This window comes from Protopterus annectens, chromosome 15.part0, assembly GCF_019279795.1.
Source record: "Protopterus annectens isolate FY-2018-M chromosome 15.part0, PAN1.0, whole genome shotgun sequence".
NCBI classification, from domain to species: Eukaryota; Metazoa; Chordata; order Ceratodontiformes; family Protopteridae; genus Protopterus; species Protopterus annectens.
In genome coordinates, this window is record NC_056749.1 from 738,756,882 (window position 1) to 738,781,707 (window position 24,826).

Sequence of the window (24,826 nt, forward strand, 5' to 3'; positions counted from 1 at the left end):
TGTATCATGATATTTTGCTTAAACATTTATTTTATACATCCCGTTTTCTTCTTGTGGCACTGTAATGTACATTCCTTTTCCTCTCTGTCCAAGTCTGAATGTAAAGAGTTTAGATGATGACATTGCATTGCTTCTGTTTTTCCCACTTAGATGAGCTATTACTAAACTGAACGGCATTACAGTCCGATTTAAATTGTGTTAATTGATGCTTTAGTCTTCTGTCTGTAAAGTCACCCAATTTGTACTCCCCCTCTGTCTGATAAATTAACTTTTTTAATGTGTCTGCCCTAATGCTGGACTTGATCCTCGAGTTCTCCAGGAGTTGGAAGACTAAGTTTTTCAAATCCTCATTATGATTCACTAAGACAGCTACCTTCCCTGATTGTGTGGAATGGACCAGCTATCTTGTATGAACTTATCTATAGCTTCTTATAATTGCTTGTCACTTAGGTTTGAGACTTCACACCTACAGAATGGGGTGCCTATGGAGATATCAATCCACACAAGTTCAACTCAGATGTAACTGTGGTCTGGTAAGGAATTAGTTCTATTTTCTATTGCAAAGATGTTAAAAAGTAAACAGCATTAATGAAAGGTATTACAGTCTGCTGGCCACTCTAATACTGGATGATAAATATGTTTAATTTTTTCCCTAGGGGCTGTACGATATATAAGTCATCTATAAAACCATAATCCTTTATCATCTCAAGCATCACTTTTGCCACCTGAAACAATCTTTCATGATTTTCAGGCATTTTAGCTGTGTTTATATTCAGTGCTACATTAAAGTCTTCTCTCGATAAGATAACTGAATTTTAGCATGTCATTTTACACAAAGACTCCAGAAAATCCAATAGGGCCATTTAATTTAGGACCATAATATTTACCTAGCCTGATATTCCTACAAACCACTAAAGGTATAACTAGACATTAAAATTATAAAACATATAACTAAGCCAATTCAGCCAACAGTCCTCACTGTGTAACAACAAGATCAAGTGTCATGTTATGTTTAAAAATATAAAATACAAAAATATGAATGCAAGTCAATAAAATATGTGTAATAAAATATAAAAATAAACAGACACATTATAAAATGTACTACTTAAATAATACACCGTAAAGGCTATTAACAGAATGGTTTTGTGATAGTTGTCATATGAGTTGCATGTTTTATTATTTAACTGATGCTAGGCAACTGTTTGAATTTTGTTCTGATGAAGTCTGCACTTGACTAGATGAAACTGCCTAATGGCTTTAATAAATTCGTGTTAAGTTTTGAGTACTCTTATCTGCTTTATTTTACTATCATAGCCCTTCTTTGGCATTTTGATACTGACCATTGCCTATGTTTCCTTTTGCCTATAAATTCAATATTCTTTAACAAGTTTAAAGATTTCAGAACTAAAGCTGGAACTCCTGTCTTTGCTGAATTTCACAGCTGCTTCCTCCCCATCATTTTTCGTCTTTCTAGAATTTTGCCACAGTTCTTTTTTTTTAATCTTGGTATTTAGAGAAAAATGACCCTAGAGTGTAACTTATTAATGACAGAAAAACAAGATTTCATTTTAGATGATGTAGTGGTATTTGGAACATTGCAGGATAAAATACTTACTAGGCTGTCAGTTTCATTATCAAGTTGTACTTTGTTAGAAAGACCCAGTATTGTGACACTTTGAACTTTATGTATCTTATAAAATTATAATAAAGGTAACTTTATAACTATTAATAATTAACAATAACCAATAAATTCTTTTGAAAAATAACTTTACCCTATAGAACTTAAAATGCAAGCTCACAATAACAAATAAACTCTTTTGAGAAATAGCTTTACCCTACAGAAGTTAAAATTCAAGCTCACTGAATAACTTTACCCTACAGAATTTAAAACACATACTCTCTTGGGAGGAACTCAGGATAGTAAACACCCCTGTGAAAATTAATCGCTCAATGCCCCCCCCCCCCAATTCCTTCAATTGAGAAGAGCCCTCCTTCATAAATACTGACATATCATTCATTAACATTAATATTGAGCAACATTGCACATGTACCCTGAATTTTGATTCCCCTGAAAAGGTAGGTGGTGCAAACATAAAAGTCATGAGGTAACATATCATGTTATCAGCACTAATGGTGATACCAGCAGCATTTAGTAAAGTTGATTTCTTTTTTGTCTGATATTTCAGTATCACCTGCAATAACGAAGTGACACAATATCTCACAATACTGTTCCCAGCTTTAGACTTGAGGGCCATATGGAGCAAGAATGCCTACCACAGTAGCCATTTCCAGTTTTCAAGTTTCTTCAAACTTCCTTCACATGTTCAAATCCATGTTGTCAGTTACACCCTTTGTTATTATATATTATGTAAGTGGGGTCTATATTAGAACATCGAACTTTCAAAATTTTGAGTGTTCTAATATGGAACCCTATTAATCTAAAATTTAAAACATTGAACATACAGAACAGCAATTTTTTTCCTAGGGAAAAGAAAACACATACACACAACACAAGCACACCAAACAAACAGAAATCCACACACATACACCTAAGCTCTTACACCTAACCCTACACTAAACTATACATACACCACTAACTATCCACTTACCTTAACCCAAACCCTAACCCTAAGGTCTGTCACTATCGTACAGTCACCTCACCCACACCCTAACCCTAACTCACCTACCCCGCCCTAACCCTCACGTCCACAGAATCGCACACTTACCTGACCCGTGCCCTAATCCTAACTCACCTAACCTGCCCTAACCCTCACGTCCACACAATCACATACTTACCTGAACCTGACCCATAACTTTCCACCACAGTGCTGAAAATGCCGATGCAACAGAAACGGACAACCAAATTCTTTCCCTAGGAAAAAATTCAGTTTTCTGTTTCTTCGATATTTTCAGCATTTGCTGAAAATGGGTCGATATTAGAACAGTCGAAATTTTGAAAGTTTGGTGCTCTAATATAGACTCTGTAAGTGTGAGGCATACAAAGATAAATAAAAGGTAGGGTTCTTTATTCAAACTAGTAGTAGCTTGTGTACAGTTGAGCTTGTACTCAGACAGATTACCTTTTTTCTTTCTGCAAGGGCACAGTGAAAATAGTTAGTATACCAGTCCAGTTTTCAGTAAACACATATTGTATTTATAAGACAGACAGGGCAGAACACTGCATAAAGGGCTATATTTACATAACTAATGCTTTCCCATTGCTGTTGCTGTTACATTTATTATATAACTGACTTTCCATGATATTTCTACTGCCTTTTCTACACTTCTTTCAACTCCCTTCCTTTCTAACATAGTTTTCAGAAGGCTCTCATACTTTTTCCAGATCTGAAAACCTATTTTTGTACTTTTTTGTTGACCAGTTCCTAAAGCCCCATATTCATTTAACCTGTAGAAAATAAAGCATTGCCATATATTTTATATATTACATGATCATTATTTCATGATTCTCAGTGTGTTAGTTTCTGTATATATGACCACAAAGTTGCTTTCCTTTGTGACTATTGCTGAAACTGAAGAGCTGTTGAATATTGTGTGTATGTGGGTGGGGTGGGGTGGGGGGGGGGGGCTAAGATCAAATCGTTTTTCTATTTTTTTCCATACCATTTTGATCTTTCACTTTTTGCATTCTAAGCTTCAATTTCTGAATTCCTTAATTTCTTACAAATTGCCTTTATCTGTCCTTTGAATGAGATTTCAAGCTGAGGTCCCACCTGCTTGAGATGGCAGTAGGTCAGGAGGATGTAAAAGCTCCCATGGCATCTATCGAAAAAAGTAGAGGTCCTTTAGTTAAACAAAAACAAAGGACTATTACCATTATAGCAGAGACATAAGCATTACAAAAACATTACATAACATTTACATTGTTTTAAACTATATTCTTCTCCCCTCTTTTTCCCATAACCATTTTTCAGTTTGCATAATATTAAAGAAGAGTCTTCACATCTAGCAATCCAAAGATCCAGATAGTACTAATAATAGTTTGATCAGAGATTTTTCTTTGATGTGTACACAGGTTAAGGTGAGTACCATACATCAAAGTCTCTAATGTTACATTTTTAAGTCTACTTAAAAAGTAGATACAACAGTATTCCAAAATCACTATAACTTTGCACAAGTAATAACAGCATGCTGCATCATTTCTAAATGATGGCGCAAATGACAAAGACATTGTTCTTTATTTTAGATTTTATTAAACATTCAACTGCTTGTTTAACCAGAAGCAGTCTCTATACAAAGTGTTACATTTCATATGTGCCAGCCATGGACACAATGCTCAGTAATCATTTTCAATGTATTAGTAGTCTGATCAGCTCATTGTCTAATATAATAAAATCTGTACATTGTAGGTTTATACCATAAGTTCTTACAAGGTGAGATATTACCGAGATACCGAGATGAAATTTCCATTCTAAACATGTAGAATATTATTGTCTGGCAAGACAGTCTCCTACAGTCTTATATTTTTCAGAGATAGTATTCCTGATAGTTCCTGTAGTTTTATTTCTATCCCATAACAATGTAACCTCTTCAATTTTCTTTTATTTACCCTTTTGCCAATAGTAATAGAATCATCATCTTTAATGTCACTAACCTTTATGTCTAAAGAAGCAGTGTGCACCTGACCACTGCTTTCACCCTCAACATCTCTAACATTTGGGCTATGAGTAAGTTGCTCACCTCCATCACTGTCCTTGCTTATGGTACTCTCCTCATCTGCTTTTACATCTGAGTTAGTTATAGTGCTGAACAGGACTGTAGGACTGCCAGGTAAATTACTTCATTCCTCTAACAATTTTATTTGAGGGCATTCAAACCAAAACTGTTCAGTATTCTTATGTTTCCTACAAAATGTTTCACAATTGTGTTTGCTATGAATGAATACTCTACACTGAGCATATTTTGTCTTTGGACATGCGTATGTTAGATGTTCATAAGACCAACAATGAAAGCAAGTTTTAGGCTGTCACTTATAATACAACAGCTCAAATTACACTTAGCACTTTGACAGCTAGGGAAGATAGGTGTGAAGATAAGTCAAAGTAGTACAATTCAGGCTTCACAAAAGACTGCAGTTTAGCCATTCTAAAAAGAAACAGCAGTAAAAAGCACTTTGGAAGTCTGTTCTGTGGTTTTTGCACTGTTTGTGATTTAAGTAGTCACTGAACGGCATGAAATGTTACTTAAAATGAACTGACTAAAAGACAGCAGTGTATGCATGTAAAATCAATCCAGTGATGGGAACTTTAGGAAGAAAGAGGCCTACATTGCGGGATACCTAGAGGCAGACTAAACAATCAGAATTACTTCAAGATGCCAGACCCATGTGGTCAGACTCATAAATTATGTATAAAAATACATAAAAGCCTGTAAATGGTCCCAAAATAGTGTTAAAATGTAGAAAACACCAAACCATGATGAAATAAACATTTTTTTGAGTCTGTGGGTGCTGTTCTCCTTTAAGTAGTTACTGTTGGGAGGGAGTATCTGTGAATGAAAGCAGCAAAGTTGAAACTGAAATACATTACCATGCAGAATATCTATAACTGAAATATATTACTGTGGCCACTATAGCAATTAGTGAGGGTGTGGTGGGGTGTCTGTGAATGGCAGTGGCAATGCTAAAAATGAAATTCATTACTGTGGTTACTACAGCAACTGGTATTCGTGTGAAGGATGTGTCTGTGATATGCAAAAGCAAAGCTGAAAATATACTACATCACTGTGGTCACTGTAGTAAGTGGGGTGTTATATAGATAGTGTTATCTTGTAAACGATAGCAGTGAAAATGAACTTGATATACATTACTTTGTCCATTATAGGAACTAGTGTGAAATGTGTGGCTGTGAATGGTGTCATCAGATTGGAAGTATTAATAGGCCTATTATTTCTTTCACGTTTTTAGCAATCATGAAAGTGATCTCCAGATCTCCAGAAGAAACTACTGCCATCATTATTCTTTATAAATAAATACTCTTAATTTTCAGGGATGTTTTTGTCTTGTAGGTATTTTTTTTTTTTACTGATAGGATACCAGAGCCTTACTTTAATTAACTCATTATTTATGTAAAACTCAAACCTCTTTCTTAAAGCCAGTACATATGGTAATTCTGGGTTTCAGATATTGGTGTCATATCCAAAAATTGGAAATCCTAATGCATAAGTAATTCCGCAGATCAGATATGAAACTGCATTCTAGATAGTACCGTATATTGATTACACTATTATTCACAGTGCAATGGGGCTCTATCCATGTAAGTATAAAAATGTAAGTGAAAAATATTAAAATTTGGAAATGTGAAAATGCACTATATTAAACTCAGGCTTAAAGCTTTGACAGCTATTCAAAAGTTCAACTTGAGTCCTCCCTAATGAACTATGGAACTGCCACTGTATTTTTTATTCCATCCTTAAAGGTACAAAATTACTTCTGTTGTATAGAATTATTTGATGACAGAGGTAGTTTTTATGAAATGATGGTGGTAGAGTCCATTACGTCATGTTACCTTCACAGATTCAGAATGTTGAGAATTAGCTTACTTTACAACTATTTGTTGAATGTACAATAGAAAGTTCAGATTCAGAAATCATATAAGTACTGCCTGAAATCACACTGTCTTCTGGAAGTATGAAATCATGTCTGCATTTCAGAGAAAGAAGCATTGATATACATAAAAATTCAGGAATAAAATGTCAGCATTATCCAGTCTTGCAATACTGTCTGTACTTGACTACATTGCTGTATCAGAAACTTTCTAAAGGAACCAGAGCAAGAAATTAGTGATACTAAATTGTAATCCATCAGAGTTAAACTAATTAAATACTGAGGCTTTTGTATTAAAAAAGTAAATGCTTCACCATTAAAACAATGCCAGTATACTGTGCATAACCCATGTATATATTTTTCCATTTCTTATCCTTTCATCATATTAGTGTTTCTGACATCCCAGGGTGCTAACTCTATTTTGAAAAGGTTTCCGCGAGCCAATGGCTTTCTGGAGGAGTTGCGTCAGGGGAGCTTGGAGCGTGAATGCCGTGAAGAAATCTGTAACTATGAAGAAGTGAAGGAGGTGTTTGAAAACAGCGAAAAAACTGTGAGTACATACCTTTTGTTTACTACATGATAATACCACAAAAAATGATTAGTGAAATACATCACTGGGCCTACTTCTTCTCAAATCTCTTAGTATAGCTCTGTGGCACATCTTTTGCCTAGGACTGTATTATCTTTATCAGGTATTTTGTAAAATATTGATCACTCCAGTTTCATACAAACAAGATGTTCCTATCACTAAATCTGCAAATTCCCTTTAAGTCAACCCTGTTTTGATATTATATACATTACTCTTCTTTTTCTGCTTTTGACATTAAATTTCAATATATACTGTTGTGTACATTCCCTGTTTTGTAATGACAAGTAACACCTTTCTTCCCCTTTAATATATTTTGTGTTCTAATTCCCCCAACTCTTTCAGTAATAGCATTTACTCACTTTTAGCTGAAATCCTTACTGTAGCTTCACTTGTGCATTAAAACTTCAGGGATAATGTTCCTTGATGTTCTGTCCATGATAACAGTAAACTATTTTTTTTTGTGGGACAAACTTTAGACAACAGTAATGTGAAGTACAGCATCATCCATATTAACTTTGTGTCTTCAGATTTGTTTCATGCCTTTGATGGGACTGTCCATCTTTACTCATGTGTGATGGACGTACCCTGTCCCTGTCCCTAACTCTACTCATTACCTAGCAGCATCACTAGCCAGACAAAGTATATCTTAGGTTCATCGGTTCATACTAGGCTATCTGCCTTAGGGCATTTATAAGCCTAGCCAGAGTGTGTTTGGCTTTCGCCACCCATTTTAAATTAATTTTGCTATGCCCTTTTTCGAGGTTAGTATACTGTGCCTCTGTCTAACAGTGACACAGAAGTGATATGCAGGGTAAACCTACGATCCCCCATCCACTCATCAAGATTCCTCTTGAAGAGAGTCAATGTGGGACTCTGCCTAACCTGGACTGGGATTTTATTCCAGAGTGAAGGGAGCCTCTGGGTTATGAATCTGTCCCTCCAGCATGTCCTATTTATTTCAGTGCTGAGGTTCAAGTCTCTCGAGCGTGTAGCTCAATGGGATTTGGATTTTCTGAGGTGCAGCATGTCCATTAATTCCGGGTTGGACATGGCTTTATACGTCAGGCACAGATCGCCTCTGAGCAGGCGGTATGCCACTGAGTAGAGCTGGAGTTTCTTTAACCAGGCAGCATATGGCATCTGTTTGAGCCCTTTGATCCTCTTGGTGAGGTATTTTTGGGTCTTTCCAGTTGCTGCAGGTGTCTGGTAAGGTGCATCCCAAAAGGGGCATTGTACTCAATTATGGGCCTGATGAGGGATGAGTAAAGAGGCACGATGACCTCCCCTGATCTAGATGTGAATCCCTTCATGATTAGGTGGGCTATATAAAATGTTTTTCTAACCACTTTGGCCACGTGGTTGTCAAATGAGAGCTTGCTAATTACTTCTTCTGTACTTAATGGATTACCACCTATGTGGTAATTTGTGGGCACTTTGTTTTTGCCAAAGGGGATGACTATACACTTTTTGGCGTTTAGCTTGAGGTCATGGCTCTGGCACCAGTTGTCTGTTTCTATGAGGCCCTTTTGGAGGATGCTTGTGTCAGTTGGAGAGTCGATTATGGCGCCCGGTTTGAAGTCATCTGTGAACTTGGTCAGCCACAACCTTCCGTGTTGGCCTGTACCTCCGAGAAATATATACTGAACAAGAGAGGTCACAGGACTGAGCCTTGTAGGACACCATTTGTAACTGGTTTGGAGTCTGACATGGCTCCAGCAATTCTAACCATGTGGGTTCTGTCCTTGAGCCACTTTGCAACCCATCTAGTAACACAGGGGTTGATATTTAAGCTGGTGAGCTTATCTATAATGCCCGAGTGGTGTATTGTATCGAAGGCTTTTGCGAGGTCCAGGTAGGCTGTGTGGACCACCTTCCCCTCGTCAATGGCCTTGGTGACTGTTTCAAAGAAATCGACCAGGTTTAAGAGGCAGGATCTGCCCTTAACAAAGCCGAACTGGGTAGGATCCACTGTCTGTAGGTCCCCAATATCTTTATTTATGAGGTCCATGATGATCTTTTCCATAGCTTTGCAAACCAAGCTAGTCAGGCTTATGGAGCGATAGTTTACAGGATCCGTTGAGGCACCACCTTTGTGGAGAGGACCACTGTTGCTGTACGCCACTCTTTGGGTACATATCCTGTAGTAAGGCTGAGATTGAACAGTAGTTTTATGTTTGGGTTTAGTTCTTCTTGGAGTTCATGTAGGATGCAGCCCGGGACACCGTCTGGTCCTATTGATGCTGTGTTTTTTGCTTTGGAGAGGGCGGCTCTTACCTGAGCATCTGAGATGTCAGGGAGGCAGCACTCTGCTGGGATAGATATTTGTCCTTTTGGTGGGGAGGGGGGGAGAAGTTTGTGCTGAACCTGTCAGCTAGAATGTTGGCAATGTCTGTGGGTTTGGTGTATTATTTTGTCATTTTGGACTAATTCTGAGCATATCTGGGAATTCCCACCCAGGTTCCTAACATAACTAAAGAAAGCCTTGTGATTATCCTTAGTGTCCTGTGCAATTTTTCTCTTGAAGCTGGCCTTAGATGATTTTATGAGTGCCCGTAGTTTTTTGCTAATACTGATCAGAGATGCCTTCCCTTTTTGGGATTTTGCTCTATCATCTAGTAGCTTCCTCCTTCTATTGTATAGCTTGTTTATGGCTGGGGTCCGCCAGACAGGACGTCTGCCTTTGGAGGATTGGGTCTTGGTTTTATTTGGGATTGCATGATCCATGCATTCCTGAAGGTGTTCATAGAATGTGTTTATAAAGGATTCTTCAGTTTGGGCCGTATTTTCCACAGGCCCGGGGGCTTTGAAGGATTCCACCTCAGTTTTGAGGAGTGTGAAATTTGCTTTAGAGAAGTTTTTCACTGTGGTTTTCAGGGCAGGGGGTGGGGTCGGGATGTGAATATCCAGTGAGATTAGTTTATGGTCTGATCTTACCAGTGAGGGATACACTTCTGGTCTGGAGCATAAAGTCCCCATGTTGGTGATGATCAGGTCCAGTATGTTTTCCCCTCTTGTGCGAGTGATAACAAGTTGTTCCGTAGCATTTGAGTTTATAAATTCTAGGAACCTTTGGGCTAGGGTGTTGGTGCTAGAATAATGCTCCCAGTCTATGTTTGGGTAGTTGAAGTCGCCCAATATAATGGTGTTTGGAGAGACCTTCATATTTTCCAGTGTTCTCAGGAAGGCCGAGTGGGGTTCCTGGGTTTGGGAAGGTGGTCTGTAGCAGGCTATAAACTGGAAGGCAGTTTTACCCACTGTTAGTTGCACATGGATAGTCTCTGATGCTTCGTGCTGTGCCACCAACCTGGAGGTGTGGGTATCTTTGACGAATATTGATACTCCCCCTCCTTTTGTGGTTCGGTCCAAGTTTTGGGGGCGAAAAGCATGGTATGAGGTATAACCTGGTAGTGCTGGGGTGCTCTCGGGAGCCTTGAACCAGGTTTCTGTTACTGCACAGATATCGATGTTCTCCATGCTAATGAGAGTTTCGAGTGCATGCATCTTGAGGTTTAGACTTCTGGCGTTGAGTAGCATTATGTGATACCTATGGAGGTGGGTTTGTCTTTTGAGCCTTGCCTAAAAAAGGCGCTATGGGGGTAGCAAGAGCCTTTGCCAATATCCGAAACCCAGGAGTGACAGGTGCAAGCCGTCCCTAGCGAAGCATCGTGGCTTGTCAAGTATGTCATCCCAGGCTGTTTGGTTTTTGTGGGGGTTTTTGTTCTGTTTTTTGGATTGAATGTTTCATGATTTTTTTATTTTTTGTATTCATTAATTTTGGCATTTATTTCTTAATCTGTGCATAGATATTTATAAACAGATTTAAGCATGCACACGCACACACGTGCACGCGCACACACACACACACACACACACACACACACACGCACACACATATATATATATATATAGATAGATAGCTCGATAGATACATATATATATATATATATATATATATATATATATATATATATGCAGTCTGCCTGTTTTTTTCTTCTTTCTTTTTATTTCAATCAGGCTATGGTCAGTATTCATATGCACAGAACACACTTACTTTGTTTAGATCAACTGCATAGAAGAAAACATGGGAAATGCCAACAGTCTAGCCTGAATGGACAGCACTGTTTTTGTCCCTCTACTTGGAACTAGGGATATTGTGTACTGCATTGCATTGCACTGTCATGCACACAGAGAAATGCAGTCTGTGCATGTCTATGCGCATTACATCACTGTATATAAAGTGTCTTTTCCCAGTCATCCTCTCTGAAATGTATTTCACACTGCACCCCTGTTTTACAGTATAAGTGCATTTAAACAGCTGGTCACACACTGTGCTGTACTGTGTATGCTTCAGTTAGTATGTTGTTTCCAACTTGCTATGGCCATGCTATTTCATTGTGAAGGACAGAGGCTCCTATCATGTGCACATTCATGCAGCAAGACATATTACCTCTTAGCTCCAACTGTACATTCCACTGCGGGATGCAGTTTGTGCTATACTGTGCATATTGCTTAGACCTGAGATGCATTCCCATATATACCCTGCCAGCAACATGGCCCTCAGCTTACTGAAGAACTGAAAAGCCGATCAATCCACTATTCAGACTGTGATTCATAGATGTTCTGTATGTTATGTAGCATGCCACTGCAAGTGAAGCAGCCATATATAGGTTCATAGGTAGGTACTAGGCTATCTGCCCAAAGGCATTTATAAGCCTAGCCAGAATGTGTTGGCTTTTGCCTCCCCCTTAGATTAGTTCCCTGTGCCTCTGTCCAGCAGAGCCACTGAACTGATCCCCGGGGTAAATTTTCTGTTTCCCATCCACTCGTCAAGGTTTCTCTTGAAGAGTGTTAGTGAGGAGCTCTGCTTAATGTAGATTGGAATCTTGTTCCAAAGCATGGGAAGTCCCTGGGACAGGAATCTATCCCTCCAGCACATCCTATTTATTGTTGTGGTGAGGTTTAGATCCCTAGAGCATGTGGCTCGAGGGGATAAGGTTTTCTTTAGGTGGAGCATGTCCATCAATTCTGGGTTGGACATGGCCTTGTATGTCAGGCAGAGATCACCTCTGAGTAGGCGGTATGCAACCAAGTACTGCTGGAGTTTCTTCAGTCGAGCTGCATAGGGCATCTGTTTGAGGCCAGTGATCCTCTTGCTGAGGTACTTCTGTAGTCTTTCCAGCTGTTGCAGGTGTCTTGTAAGGTACATCCCAAATGGGGCATTGTACTCTATGATGGGTCTGATGAGTGATGAGTAGGGGCACAATGACCTCCTTTGATCTGGATGCAAACCATTTTGTGATTAGGTGGACCACATAGAAGGATTTTCTAACCACTTTGGCAATGTGATTATCAAAGGAGAGATTACTATCTACTTGGGTCCCCAGATCCCTTATTATGTTTTCTGTATTTAGGGGGCTAGCACCTATGTGGTAGTTTGTGTGTACTTTGTTTTTTCCAAAGGGGATGACTATGCACTTTTTGGCATTTAGCTTGAGGCCATGATTTTGACACCAGGTATCTGTCTCAGTGAGACCCTTTTGGAGGATGTCTGTGTTAGCCGGAGAGTCAGTTATAGACCCTAGTTTGCAGTCGTCTGCGAACGTGGTAAGCCATAGTCCTCCTGTGCTTGCCTGTACCTCTGAGAAGTATATGCTGAACAGGAGGGGTCCTAGGACTGAGCTCTGGGGAATGCCACTTGTAACCAGTTGAGAGTCAATCCTAGCTCCCGCAATTCTCACCATGTGGGTTCTGTCCATGAGCCAATTGGCAACCCATCTTGTGACATAGGGGTTTATGTTCAGGCTGGTGAGCTTGTCTATAATACCAGAATGGAGAATGGTGCTGAAGGCCTTTGCAAGATCTAGGTATGCTGTGTGTACCACCTTTCCCTCATCTATAGCCTTGGTAACTGTCTCAAAGAAGTCCACCAGGCTTAGGAGGCATGATCTGCCCTTAAAAAGCCGAACTGGGTAGGGTTCAGTGTTTGGAGGTTCCCAATATCTCTGTTAATGAGTTCCATGATGATGATGCGCTCCATAGCCTTACAGACCAAGCTAGTCAGGCTTATAGGGTGATAGTTCCCAGGGTCTGTTGTGGCTCCACCTTTGTGGAGCAGAATAACCATTGCTGTGCACCACTCTGTGGGTACGTAGCCTGTGGAGAGGGTGAGTTTGAACAGTATGTTTAGGTGAGGGGTTAGTTCATCTTTGAGCTTGTGTAGGATGCAGCCTGGGACACTTTCCGGTCCCACTGATGCTGTGTTTTTGGCTTTGAAGTTGGCTGTTTTAACCTGAGTGTCTGTGATTTCAGGGGCTCTACGTTCTTCTGGTATGATTATGGGCCCTTTTGGGGGTGAGAGGTGGGGTGAAGTTTGCACTGAACCTGTCTGCCAGGAGGTTGGCAATATCAGTTGGTTCAGTGTATTTTGTGGCATTCTGCATTAACTCCAAGCAGATCTGAGCATTGCCACTTACATTCTTGACATAGCTAAAGAATGCCTTGTGGTTATCTTTGGAGTCCTTGGCAATTTTTCTTTCGAAGCTCGCCTTGGACAATTTTATGAGGGATCGTAGTTTCTTGCTGATACTGATCAGGGATGTCTTCCCTTCTTGGGATTTTACTCTTTTTCTGTGCTAGTTTCCTCCTTCTATTGTATAGCTTGTTTATGGCAGGGGTCCACCAGACTGGTTTCCTTTTCTTGGAGGAGTGAGTCTTGGTTTTGCTTGGGATAGCATGATCCATGCGTTCTTGTAGGTGCCCGTAGAATGCATTAGTAAAGGATTTTGCAGCTTGGACAATGTTATCCTTTAGCATGGGGGCTTTGAAACTTTCCACCTCAGTCTTAAGTAACGTGACGTGTGCTTTTGAAAAGTTTTTCATGGTGGTTTCCTTGCCTGGGGGTGGGGGCAGAATGTGGATATCCAAAGTGATTTGTTTATGGTCAGATCTAACCAGCAAGGGGTTGAACTCCGTTGTGGAACACCAGTCACCCATGTTGGTGATGACCAGGTCCAATATGTTGTCACCTGTGGTGGGAGTGTTGACCAGTTGATCCAGGGCATTTGAGTTTATAAATTCTAGGAAGTGTTGGGCAAGGGAGTTAGTACTTGAGTAGTTCTCCCAGTTAATGTTTGGGTAGTTGAAATCACCCAATATCAGGGTGTTTGGTAGGACCTTTATGTTTCCCAATTTTTCCAGAAATATGGAATGGAGGTCCTGGGACATGGTGGGTGATCTGTAGCAAGCTAAAATTTGAATTGCAGATGTTCTTCGTGTTTCACTGTTGCAGTCATTACATTTGGGTAATCCTGCTGACAGGTTGCCCTCAGCCGGGCTGAATTCCAACGTCCTGAGTCCTGCATCGGCCGCTGTCACCCCTTCCCTGACGTCAGGTCATCAGGGGTATAAAAGAAGCAGCTGATGCCATTTTCTTCAGTCTTTCTTGCCGCGCGGCGCCCGAAGCAGAAGCAGTTCGCAAGTGTCGGTCGGCCAACTCCTGAGATTTTCGTGCTTGAGTTTCAGATCCGAAGTCTTCAATAAAACTAAGTACCCCATTGGGGAAACTTTTTTCTTGCTCCAGACCAATGTCAGAAAAAGTTAATAATTGTATTTCTTGTGGAAAGCAAATACCTCATAAGGATTTTCATTCTTACTGTATTCCTTGCCTAGGCCCTGATCACAATGTTACTGGTTGTCGGTTTTGTGCTAGATTTAACCAACGCACTATTAAGCGTCGGTATGATTTTGCTTAAAACTTTTTTGGACGCCGGTTTAATTATCCTGAAATATCATCGGATAGCCATCCGACTACCGGAGTTTACAAAAAACACAAAGAAAAGGATAGAGAAAAACAACCGCGGCCCAAAACCGACGACGAAGCTTCTCCTAAGCCAGTCGCCGGTTCGCCGATTCTCAGTGAGGTGCTTTCACAGCCCCTGACGCCCGCTACTTTAGAGTCGCAGGCCGCTACCGACTCCCACGTGGAGTCGGCCATGCTGCTGGATACTCAAGGTATTGGAGCCTTGGACGCTAATCCCTCAGATGGGTCCGGAGCCGCTGAGCAGGTACCGGCTTCTGAGTATGTATTCAGACCTAAACATCTTTACATTAAAATGACTTCAGCTTCAAAGGCAAAGATTAAAGCACCTTCTAAAGCAAGGAAACAAACTCAAGAGCCATATGGACAGGCCTCTATGCCCAAAAAACAGAATATTCTCTTCCCCCTATGAGGATTCTGATCCTGAAGAATCTATAACTTCAGCATCTCCTCCTGAGGACTATTCCTTCGGGGAAACCTTGCATACCATGAGGGAGCATTTCCGCTGGGAGAGCCAAGATTTTTCAGAATCTAAAAAGAGGCTCAGGGATTTTCTTTTACTACCTCAGCACAGGCCTCTAGCCATTCCACCTGTGTTAGACATTGTAGATGATGTATTTTTGGAGACTAGTCTGACCCCTGACTCCTTACCCCCAGCTCCTGTTAAGCCTGACAGATATTACAGGGTTCCTGACTCACACAAATTTCTTTTTAGAAACCCTGCTGCTGACCCAGAAACTATTTCACAGGGTCCAAAGGGAGTTAAGGCTTCCACTGCAAAAAACCCAACCCCCTCTGACAGAGATTCAAGGGCACTGGATAGATGGGGAAAAAAGGTTTACACATCTGCAACTTTGGCTATAAGGGCCTTAAACTGTCAATTTCATATGCTTAAGTATCAGCAACATGTCATGGAATTGCTTAAACAGAAAATGTTGTTGAATTCTGAATGTGCAGAAAACAAGGAAATGCAGGATTTATTGTATGCAGCAGAACAAGTTGGAAAACATACTTTGCAATGTGGTTTTGATTCTTTGGAGGCCTCCTGCTGGGCGACAGTTACGGGTTCTGCAATTAGGAGGCATGCTTGGTTAAAGGAACAAAATCTGCCTGATCATGTTAAAGTAAAATTACTAGATGCACCTTTACAGCATGATACTTTGTTTGGTGTTAAGGCAGAAGAGGTGTTAAAGAAAATGGAGGACAAAGCTAAATCTATGCAAACTGTCAACGATCTTTTACAAGTACAGCCACCTAGGTTTAGTAGACACTGGCCTACAAAGAATTGGTCCTTTCCTGTGTCAGACAGACCTCAAAGGGGCAGATCCAGATGCCCTAAGGGCAGATCCCAGGCACAAGGTTCTTATAGGCCCAAGAAATGGGGGGCTTCTACCTCCAAAGCTGGAGAAGATAGATCACAAACATACAGAAAACAGTCCCAATAACTTCTCCCTGCCTGCACCAAGTACTTATCTTCTGGCAGCACCCTTAGGGGGAAAATTAGCACTTTTTGCTCAAAATTGGCACATCATAACCCAGGTAAGTGGGTTCTAAATATAGTGTCACAAGGCTACAAGTTCCATTTCCATACTCTGCCAAAGGCAAACGGCTGGCCACATCTGCCAAAAAATCAATGGGCAGAGGCACAAAAACAAGTCTCATCTCTCATGGACATGGGGGCCATTCAACAAGTACCAGAGCAAGAGCAGGGACAAGGATTTTACTCAAGATTGTTCTTGGTACCCAGAAAGGACAAGGTCTGGATACCTGTACTGGACCTATCTATTCTAAACACATTCCTGGATATAACAAAATTCAAAATGTTGACTTTGCAGCAGCTTCTGCCCATGCTGGGCAAGAATGCTTGGCTTGTGACTTTAGACCTAAAAGAGGCATACCTGCATGTTCCAGTCAGACAATCATACAGAAGATACCTAAGATTCAAGGCAGGTTCAATGCATTACCAATTCTCTCCACTGCCCTTTGGCTTATCTACTGCACCCAGTGTCTTTACAAAGTGCCTGGCACCAGTAATTGCATTCTGCAGACAAAGAGGAATACAAATATAGCCTTACTTGGATGACTGTCTCATTCAAGCAGAGAACAAGGACATTCTTCTTCAGCATCTGGCATTTGTAAAAAGACTTCTAACATGCCTAGGGTACACAGTCAACAAAAAGAAATCAAAACTAGTACCCTCACAAGAGATAATATTCCTGGGTGCAAGGTTGAATACAACTGCCCAGATGGCTTATCTCATGCCAGACAAACAAAGGCAACTGACTACCTATTTCAAAATGTTGGCAACAAAGGCCCAATTATCTGCAAGAAAAATTCTGCAGGCTTTGGGCTTCATGGCCTCCTGCATCCTACTAATTCCATGTGCAAGACTGCATATGAGGAAACTTCAATGGTACCTAAAAAGTGTTTGGACTCAACATTGCCACAGCCTGGAAACAGTCATTACTCTCATTCCCTGCCTGCAACAGAAGTTTCAATGGTGGGCAAAGGCTTGTCACTAGAACAAGGGACAGCCATTCACATTACCTCCAGCCAGGCAGACACTAACAACGGATGCATCAGACTATGCCTGGGGAGCCCACATGGCAAGAAGATGCATTCAGGACACATGGTCCTCAAACCAAATGCATCTACATATCAATCAAAAAGAGATGTTAGCTATTCAAAATGCACTGACAGCCTTCAAGGACCTACTTCAACTGGAACAACTATTGATAAAGACAGACAACACCACGGTCATGCGGATTATAAACAAGCAGGGGGGCACACATTATTACCCCCTTTGCAGACTAGCCATGACCTTGTGGGACACAACTTTGACTTACCAAGTACATCTGCAGACACAATTCCTGCCAGGAAAGGAAAATACTCTGGCAGACGAACTAAGCAGAAACCTCATGGATCCCCACGAGTGGAAGCTGGATCCACAAGTCTTCAGCATGATAACAAGGAAATGGGGATGCCTGGACATAGATCTATTTGCCTCCCCTCTCAATTACCAACTAAAAAGATTCTGCACAAGGACTTATTACAGACAAGTATGGAAAGAGGACGCCCTATCTTTCAGCTGGAAAAACCTATCAGTATATGCCTTTCCTCCACTGCCTCTCCTCCCCAAGGTGCACCTAAAGGTCAAACAGGAGAAGCCAAAGATGATACTAATTGCCCCAGACTGGCCACACCAGTACTGGTATCCAATACTAAGGAACTTATCTCTATACCCAGCTTGGGCCTTGCCTCAAATACCTTGACTACTGTCCCAGCAAAACAATCAGATCATGCGCAGCCAACTCAGGACATTAAACTTGGCAGCATGGCGGATAATGTAGTCATACAAAAAACACCACTCAGTAAAGCTGTGATGGATGTCATTCTGGAAGCCAGAAGGCCTAGTACTAGAAAGTCTTATGCTGGAAAATGGAAGATATTCTGTGCCTGGAACCAGGCACAAGGAATTGATACAGCAGTACCAAATATTCCTCAGATTTTGCAATACCTAATTGAGATGCTGGATAAAGGCCTATCTTTTTCATCAATTAAAATTCATGCCTCTGCCATTTTGGCTCATTACAATACAGAGCCCCCACTTTTTTTTCACCCTTTATTAAGGCAGTACCTCAGAGGAGCCAAATATTTAAGGCCCCCAAGGAGACTAGCAATGCCTGCATGGGACCTCAACTATGTCTTGGAAAAGCTCACACTGCATCCTTTTGAGCCAGCTGTTACTGCTGATATGAAGGTTTTATCTTAGAAAACAGCTCTGCTCTTAGCAATTACTTCTGCAAGATGAGTTTCAGAGCTACAGGCGCTCATGGCTGTGGAACCTTTCATCATTTTTCATACAGACAGGGTCTCCATGAGGACAAACCCAACATTTATGCCTAAAGTAGTGTCCAGTGTGGCTCTTAACCAAGCCATCCATCTGCCAACCTTTTACCCAAATCCACAGAACAAGGGGGAGAGAATTCTGCATTCTTTGGACGTTCACAGACAGCTTAGATTCTACTTGGACAGAACCAAAGCTTTCAGGAAGACAGAGCAATTACTAGTGGCATATGCTGCAGGATCACGAGGGAAGCCTATCTCAAAGCAGACTATTTCTAAGTGGTTAGGCCACTGCATTCATTTCTGCTACTTACACCATGGCAAGCCAGTGCCTAAGGGCATTAGGCCTCATTCCACCAGAGCTGCAGCCACCTCAGCAGCCTTTCTCAGGGGAGTACCAACCAGAGACATTTTAGAGGCGGCTGCTTGGAGTTCAGTGCACACCTTCACAAAGCATTATCATCTGCCACTCTACTCTAAATCCGGGGCAGGCTTTGCCACTGCAGTCCTGCAGGGCCTCATAGCCGCTCCTACTGCTGTCTAGTTCCAGCCTCCCAACCATAGCTTTGGGACTCTACCCAAATGTAATGACTGCAACAGTGAAACACGAAGAACATATTACAGTTGTGTACCCTTACCATAAATGTAGATGTTCGAGTGTATTCACTGTTGCAGTCCAGGTTACCCACCCACCTTCCCCCTTTTTTCTTTTGGATCTTATCTTTCCTTCTCTGATTTATACTACCTATGTGGTATATTTGCTTATAGATGAAGGTAAAATTTATATTGGTGTATTTCTGAATATATATATATATATAAAGTTTGGCTACCCTTTTTGGGGGCACCTGACATCTGGGGCAAGAAAAACTGAAGAAAATGACGTCAGCTGCTTCTTTTATACCCCTGATGACCTGACGTCAGGGAAGGGGCAACAGCGGCCGACGCAGGACCCAGGACTTTGGAATTCAGGCTGGCTGAGGGCAACCTGCCAGCAGGATTACCCAAATGTAATGACTGCAACAGTGAATACACTTGAACATCTACATTTATGGTAAGTGTACACAACTGTGATTTTTGCCCGTTGTTAGTTGCACGTGGATGATCTCTGAAACATCGTGCTGTGCCACTAACCTAGAGGTGTGGGTATCCTTGATGAATATGGGAACTCCCCCACCTTTTGTATTTCAGTCCGGGTTCTGTGGCCGAAATGTATGGTATGAGTTGTAGCCTGGTAGTGCTGGGGTGCTCTCTGGAGCCTTAAACCAGGTTTCTGTTACTGCACAGATATCAATTTTCTCCATACTGAGGAGTGCCTCGAGTGTGTGCATTTTGAGGTTTAGACTTTTGGCATTGAGTAGCATTACCCTCAGATTTTTGTTACTTGTGCTATTTACAACGGTGAGTTTGTCTTTTGAGCCTTGCCTAAAAAAGGCACTATGGGGGTGGCAAGAGCCTTGGCCAGTATTCGAAAGCCTAAAGATGACAGGTGCAAGCCGTCTCTAGCGAAGCAGCGTGGCTTGTTGAGCATGTCATCCCAGGCGGACAGACACTGGATCCCCTTTGAATGACACCAGAAACTTAGCCAATTGTTGAAATTGATAATTTTTTTCTTTATACCGTTGTATCATTCTTGGTGAGGGCAGGATGCTACTCAGGGTCAGGATCATACCGGCCTGGGCTATGTGATCAGAGAGCCTTCCATGTCTCTTTTCATGTAGTCCAGGGTGGTACAGCTCAGGTCATTCAAACCAACATGGACAATGACAGAGTCATATTTGTACTTGTTCTGGAGTGACCTGAGTGCTTGTGTTATGTGACGGATCCTGGCACCCAACAGGCAGCTAACAGTAACCTTCTCCTTATTCAGCCTAGAGAGTGGGACGTCAGTGTGCCTGACTATAGAGTCACCTATTACTAGTATGTTGGGTATTTTATTTTGCCTTAAGGGCTGTGATTGTGTGGCACACTGGTTTTGTGAAGTATGTGTTTCATGGTTTGTGTTGGGGGGGTGGAGGTTGCTTGGATGTCTGCTTTGGAGGTCTCTGTTGCTTTTTCAGATTTATTTTATTTATTTTATTTATTTATTTTATTTTACATTTGTTGACCGGGCTAGTCTAGCTGGATATATTTCCATTTTCAGTAGAGGCCCGGGGAGAAAAGCTCCAAACATTAATAGTTAGATCATTACTTAAAATACAGCAACAAGGATGGTAAACATAGTTGAAACATCATAAATGAAAGTAGTTCACATAAGTATACAAAATCAGTAATAATATTAAAAAAAGTGATCAAAAAAAGATATTTACACTAGTATAGAAATCATTAAGAATGGTGAGATGAATTCTATTACACAATAAACGTGACATAGTGTTATTATGTACTAGGTTGTACTAACAATAAGCAGGATGAATCTACAAAATTGCTTCATTGTGGTCAGCAGTTCAGTTCTTCATCATAGAAATTATAGAAATATGTGTGAAAAATTGGTTGGGTGTAGAAGTAACATTAGTAGAGGAAAAGGTTAGTCAGGTTTACAACATGGACATAACCAGTGAGTTTTAAAGTATGTTTTTAGTCTTTGTTTAAAGAGAAGCAAAGATGAAAGTGTTGTTAGTTCATGTGGAAGGAGGTTCCAGTCTTTTTCCACTGTGTTAGAAAACAGGGAATCTCTAGCCAAGTTATTAGTTTTGGTTATGCTAGCTAGAAACTTGTTAGAGGAGCGCAGTGAGTTTAGGTTTTTATAAGGGATTATGAGATTGGATAGTATGGGAGTGCTAGTAGGTTGATAAAATATCTTGTGGGTCATGGTTAGTTGGGAGATTTTCAGAAGGTTTTGAAGTTCAAGCCAGCCAAGCTGCTTTAGATTTAGACAGTGGTGAGTTCGAAAGATTTTTATTTAGAGCCTCCGAGTATGTTTTCGTATATTTATGTGTGTTTTTTGCTGGTGCTGGTTTAATGGGTCTATGTGAGACTGGTGGTGTGATGCCAGTATTTCCCTTCTCCTCTTGACTGTCTGATCCAGTCTTGGGTTGAGAGAGTTTAGCCTCCAGTTTGGCTGTATAATTGCATCTCTTGCATGTATTAGTGTTTGGTGGTAGGAGGAGAGGGTTGTCTGTGTACATGAGGCAGTTGTAACATTGCTTCAAAATGCCCAGATTCACCAGTTGGACTAGAGAGTACACCTGAAACTGCCCTTTGGACATGCCTGGATAGGTACAGTGAACTGTTGTACTGAATAGCTGGTAAGGTCGAATAGAGAGCCTTGTCCTTCTGTACATTATAGGGGGGTCTAGTGCTAGGGTTTATAAGTGCTTGCTATGAGTTTTGAGCAAGTACCGGGCTGAGAAATGAATGGCTTGAGTGCTTAAGTTGAAAGTTTGTCTAGTTCCAAGGGAAAAATTGAAGAAGAGACTTTGTGGAGCCGGGAATAGTTATACCCTAGCTAACCAGCACTGCCCTGCATGCAAAACCGGACAAATGCAGATTTTATAGCAGAGAAATAAAAGAGATAGAAATTGCCAATAAACTACTAATTTCTGGGCTGAAACCACTCCTCCAGGGACAGATAGGCTGCTCAAAACTCCCCTCTCTCACAGGTGAACAGAGAAACTTTCTTTTATCCAAGTAAGGTATGGGCAAACACAGAGATTTGTAACACAGCCCTGAATTCAGCACTAACCTGAAAACTGGACTATACTAGCTAAGAAAGGCAGGAAACATTTTTTTTTTTTTTTTTTTTTTTTTTTTTTAAGAAACTAAAGCAGATACAATAAAAAACACTTTAAATGCACAGAAAAGGATGCTTATTGTTATATATCTCAGTTCAGAGTTGTAGTCAATGCCCCTAGTAATAAAGTAGGAAGAAACACAAATACAGTGAAAGCAGATGAATAAAGTGCAATTACCCAATTAACCAGAAAAAAGCTCAACACTGAGCCCTGTTCCAGCAGTCTTCAATCAGACAAGTTCTAATTGTTGAGCATCTTAGTCCCAGCTAGCATTAGAGGGCAGTGAGGAAACCTGTTTGTGAATACCTGTATGCAAATGGCCCTGTATGCAAATGGCCGTATAATGATATGAAAATGAAAGCAGGCAGTCATATTAGAGCATAATCTGTGCTTGAAGAAAGTTGCGATTCATAGCCATAAATAACTGGAAGCACATGGCAGCTTGCATATTATTATAAAAGCAGAAAGCTTGGAGATTTTCATGCAGCAGATATATTTGAAATACCAGCAGCATTTTCTTCCATAATTGCCACTGCCTTGCAATTAATAGTATGATACAATTAAAACACAGCATGGATGAAAATATAAGAGGCAGCTCATTGCGTACCCCATCTAAAAGGCTAGCAGTTCATGGACTGTTTGCACATGGAGAGAGATATTAAATGGGTGCTGGGTGACATGTTGGCCCACAAGCAGATCAGGAGGGTCTATGTCAAATCTTCGAACGATGGAAATGTCGAACGTCATATAGTCGAGACCATATGATCGACATTTCAAGTGTTCGAAGACTGACTTTTAATGGCGCCACACGGTGCAGAATGGGATAATTTCCCTTTTCTGCACTGAAGTGCAGTGTCGGATTTGGTATATTTAAGTAGGGGATGTGTGGGGGGTGCAGGGGGGCTTTCCCCCTGCTTGCACTGTTAAGGTGTGTTTTTCTTGTTTTTTTTTTGTTTGTTTGTTTTTTTTTATTCCATATTCGAACTTCCAAATGTCACCCACATGGTCTCGACCATATGGTATTCAAAATTTCGGACATTCGAATATTTAACATAGACCTGATCAGGAGGAATACATGGAGTTCTTGTATCAGTGGACACCAACATATGTGTAGCTGTCACTGGACTAGCTAGAGGGATATCTCAGAGTCTGGTGGAAGAGACAGAGGTCTTGTGGGGTCTACTCATTATCCAGGACAATGTCTTTCTTTGACTGGGAAGTGGAGTAACTGTGAGATAGCCTGATGTGGCAGGACTTGAAGTCTAGATGACAGTGATATTATAGTAATGCAGGAACATAAACTGACTGGAGAATGATATCTCTGTAGCATCGAGCCATCCTAGGACAGTGTGATTCCATCCGTTAGTCAACATGATCCATCTGCTAGTTCCTAATAAAATCCTTCTTGGACATTCAGCAGCTAGCATGCAGTCAGGTGTGTCCTAATTCCATTATTCTCCAGTCTATTACTTTCATATTGTCCAATGTTCTGCATCACTATTTGTCTGCCCATCTATGTCTGTGTCTAGCCCATAGCTCTTCCTCCTACTGTGTCCACATCCATCCATTTGTATTATTTTGCATTTGTTCATTTCCACTACTCACTACTCTTCCTTGTTTCTCTGTCATTTTACATCTTATTTCTTTTCTGTCTCTCATTATAAAGTAGGGGACCTATCCCACAAAAAAAATGTGACCTGATTTTCCCATCTACTCTTTTCTGTACGGTTTTCTACTGTCTGATTCTCTGCTTGCTGTATGCCTTCATTCCCTACCTTCCTATACTCTTTCCTTTTTTTTTTAATGAGGCCAGTAGGTACATGCTTTTTGGATACTACAATTGCGGTTTGTCATTTTTTCCCACATTCTTACACTCTGCTACAACATGCAGTGACTTTTACTCCCCTCTACATATATACTATACTGTCTGCATCACCACTGCAGATATCACTGCTCAGCTGTGGTCAGCTTATGGTTTTGCTGAGTTACTTCACACCCCTCTGGAGCTGTCCACACCAATGCACATTGTTTTCACATTTCTTTATTTGAGTATGGTTTTCACCAATGTGCATCACCACTATATGGCACTTGTGTGATGTGGATTTCTGTGAATCCCTGTTTCAGTTTTCTGTGGCACACATTGAGCGCACACTCACAGATGCATGGTTGCTTCAGTTTTCTGTGGCATACATTGAGCATGCATTCAAGTTGCATAGTTGCATCAGTTTTTTGTGACATGCACTCACAAATGAAGGTTTTATGAATCACAGATCTGCCAGCAACTG

General features: G+C 40.9%; 1 protein-coding gene across 3 annotated transcripts in view; it reads left to right on the forward strand.

The window, feature by feature from the left end:
* Positions 1-24,826, forward strand: part of PRRG3 (proline rich and Gla domain 3) — a 337,454-nt gene that overhangs the window by 297,844 nt on the left and 14,784 nt on the right. For all 3 annotated transcript variants that reach the window (XM_044057595.1, XM_044057596.1, XM_044057594.1), the window contains exon 3: positions 6,952-7,112. In XM_044057595.1, coding sequence (XP_043913530.1) covers positions 6,952-7,112 — 161 coding nt within the window. The remainder of the gene's footprint in view (positions 1-6,951; positions 7,113-24,826) is intronic.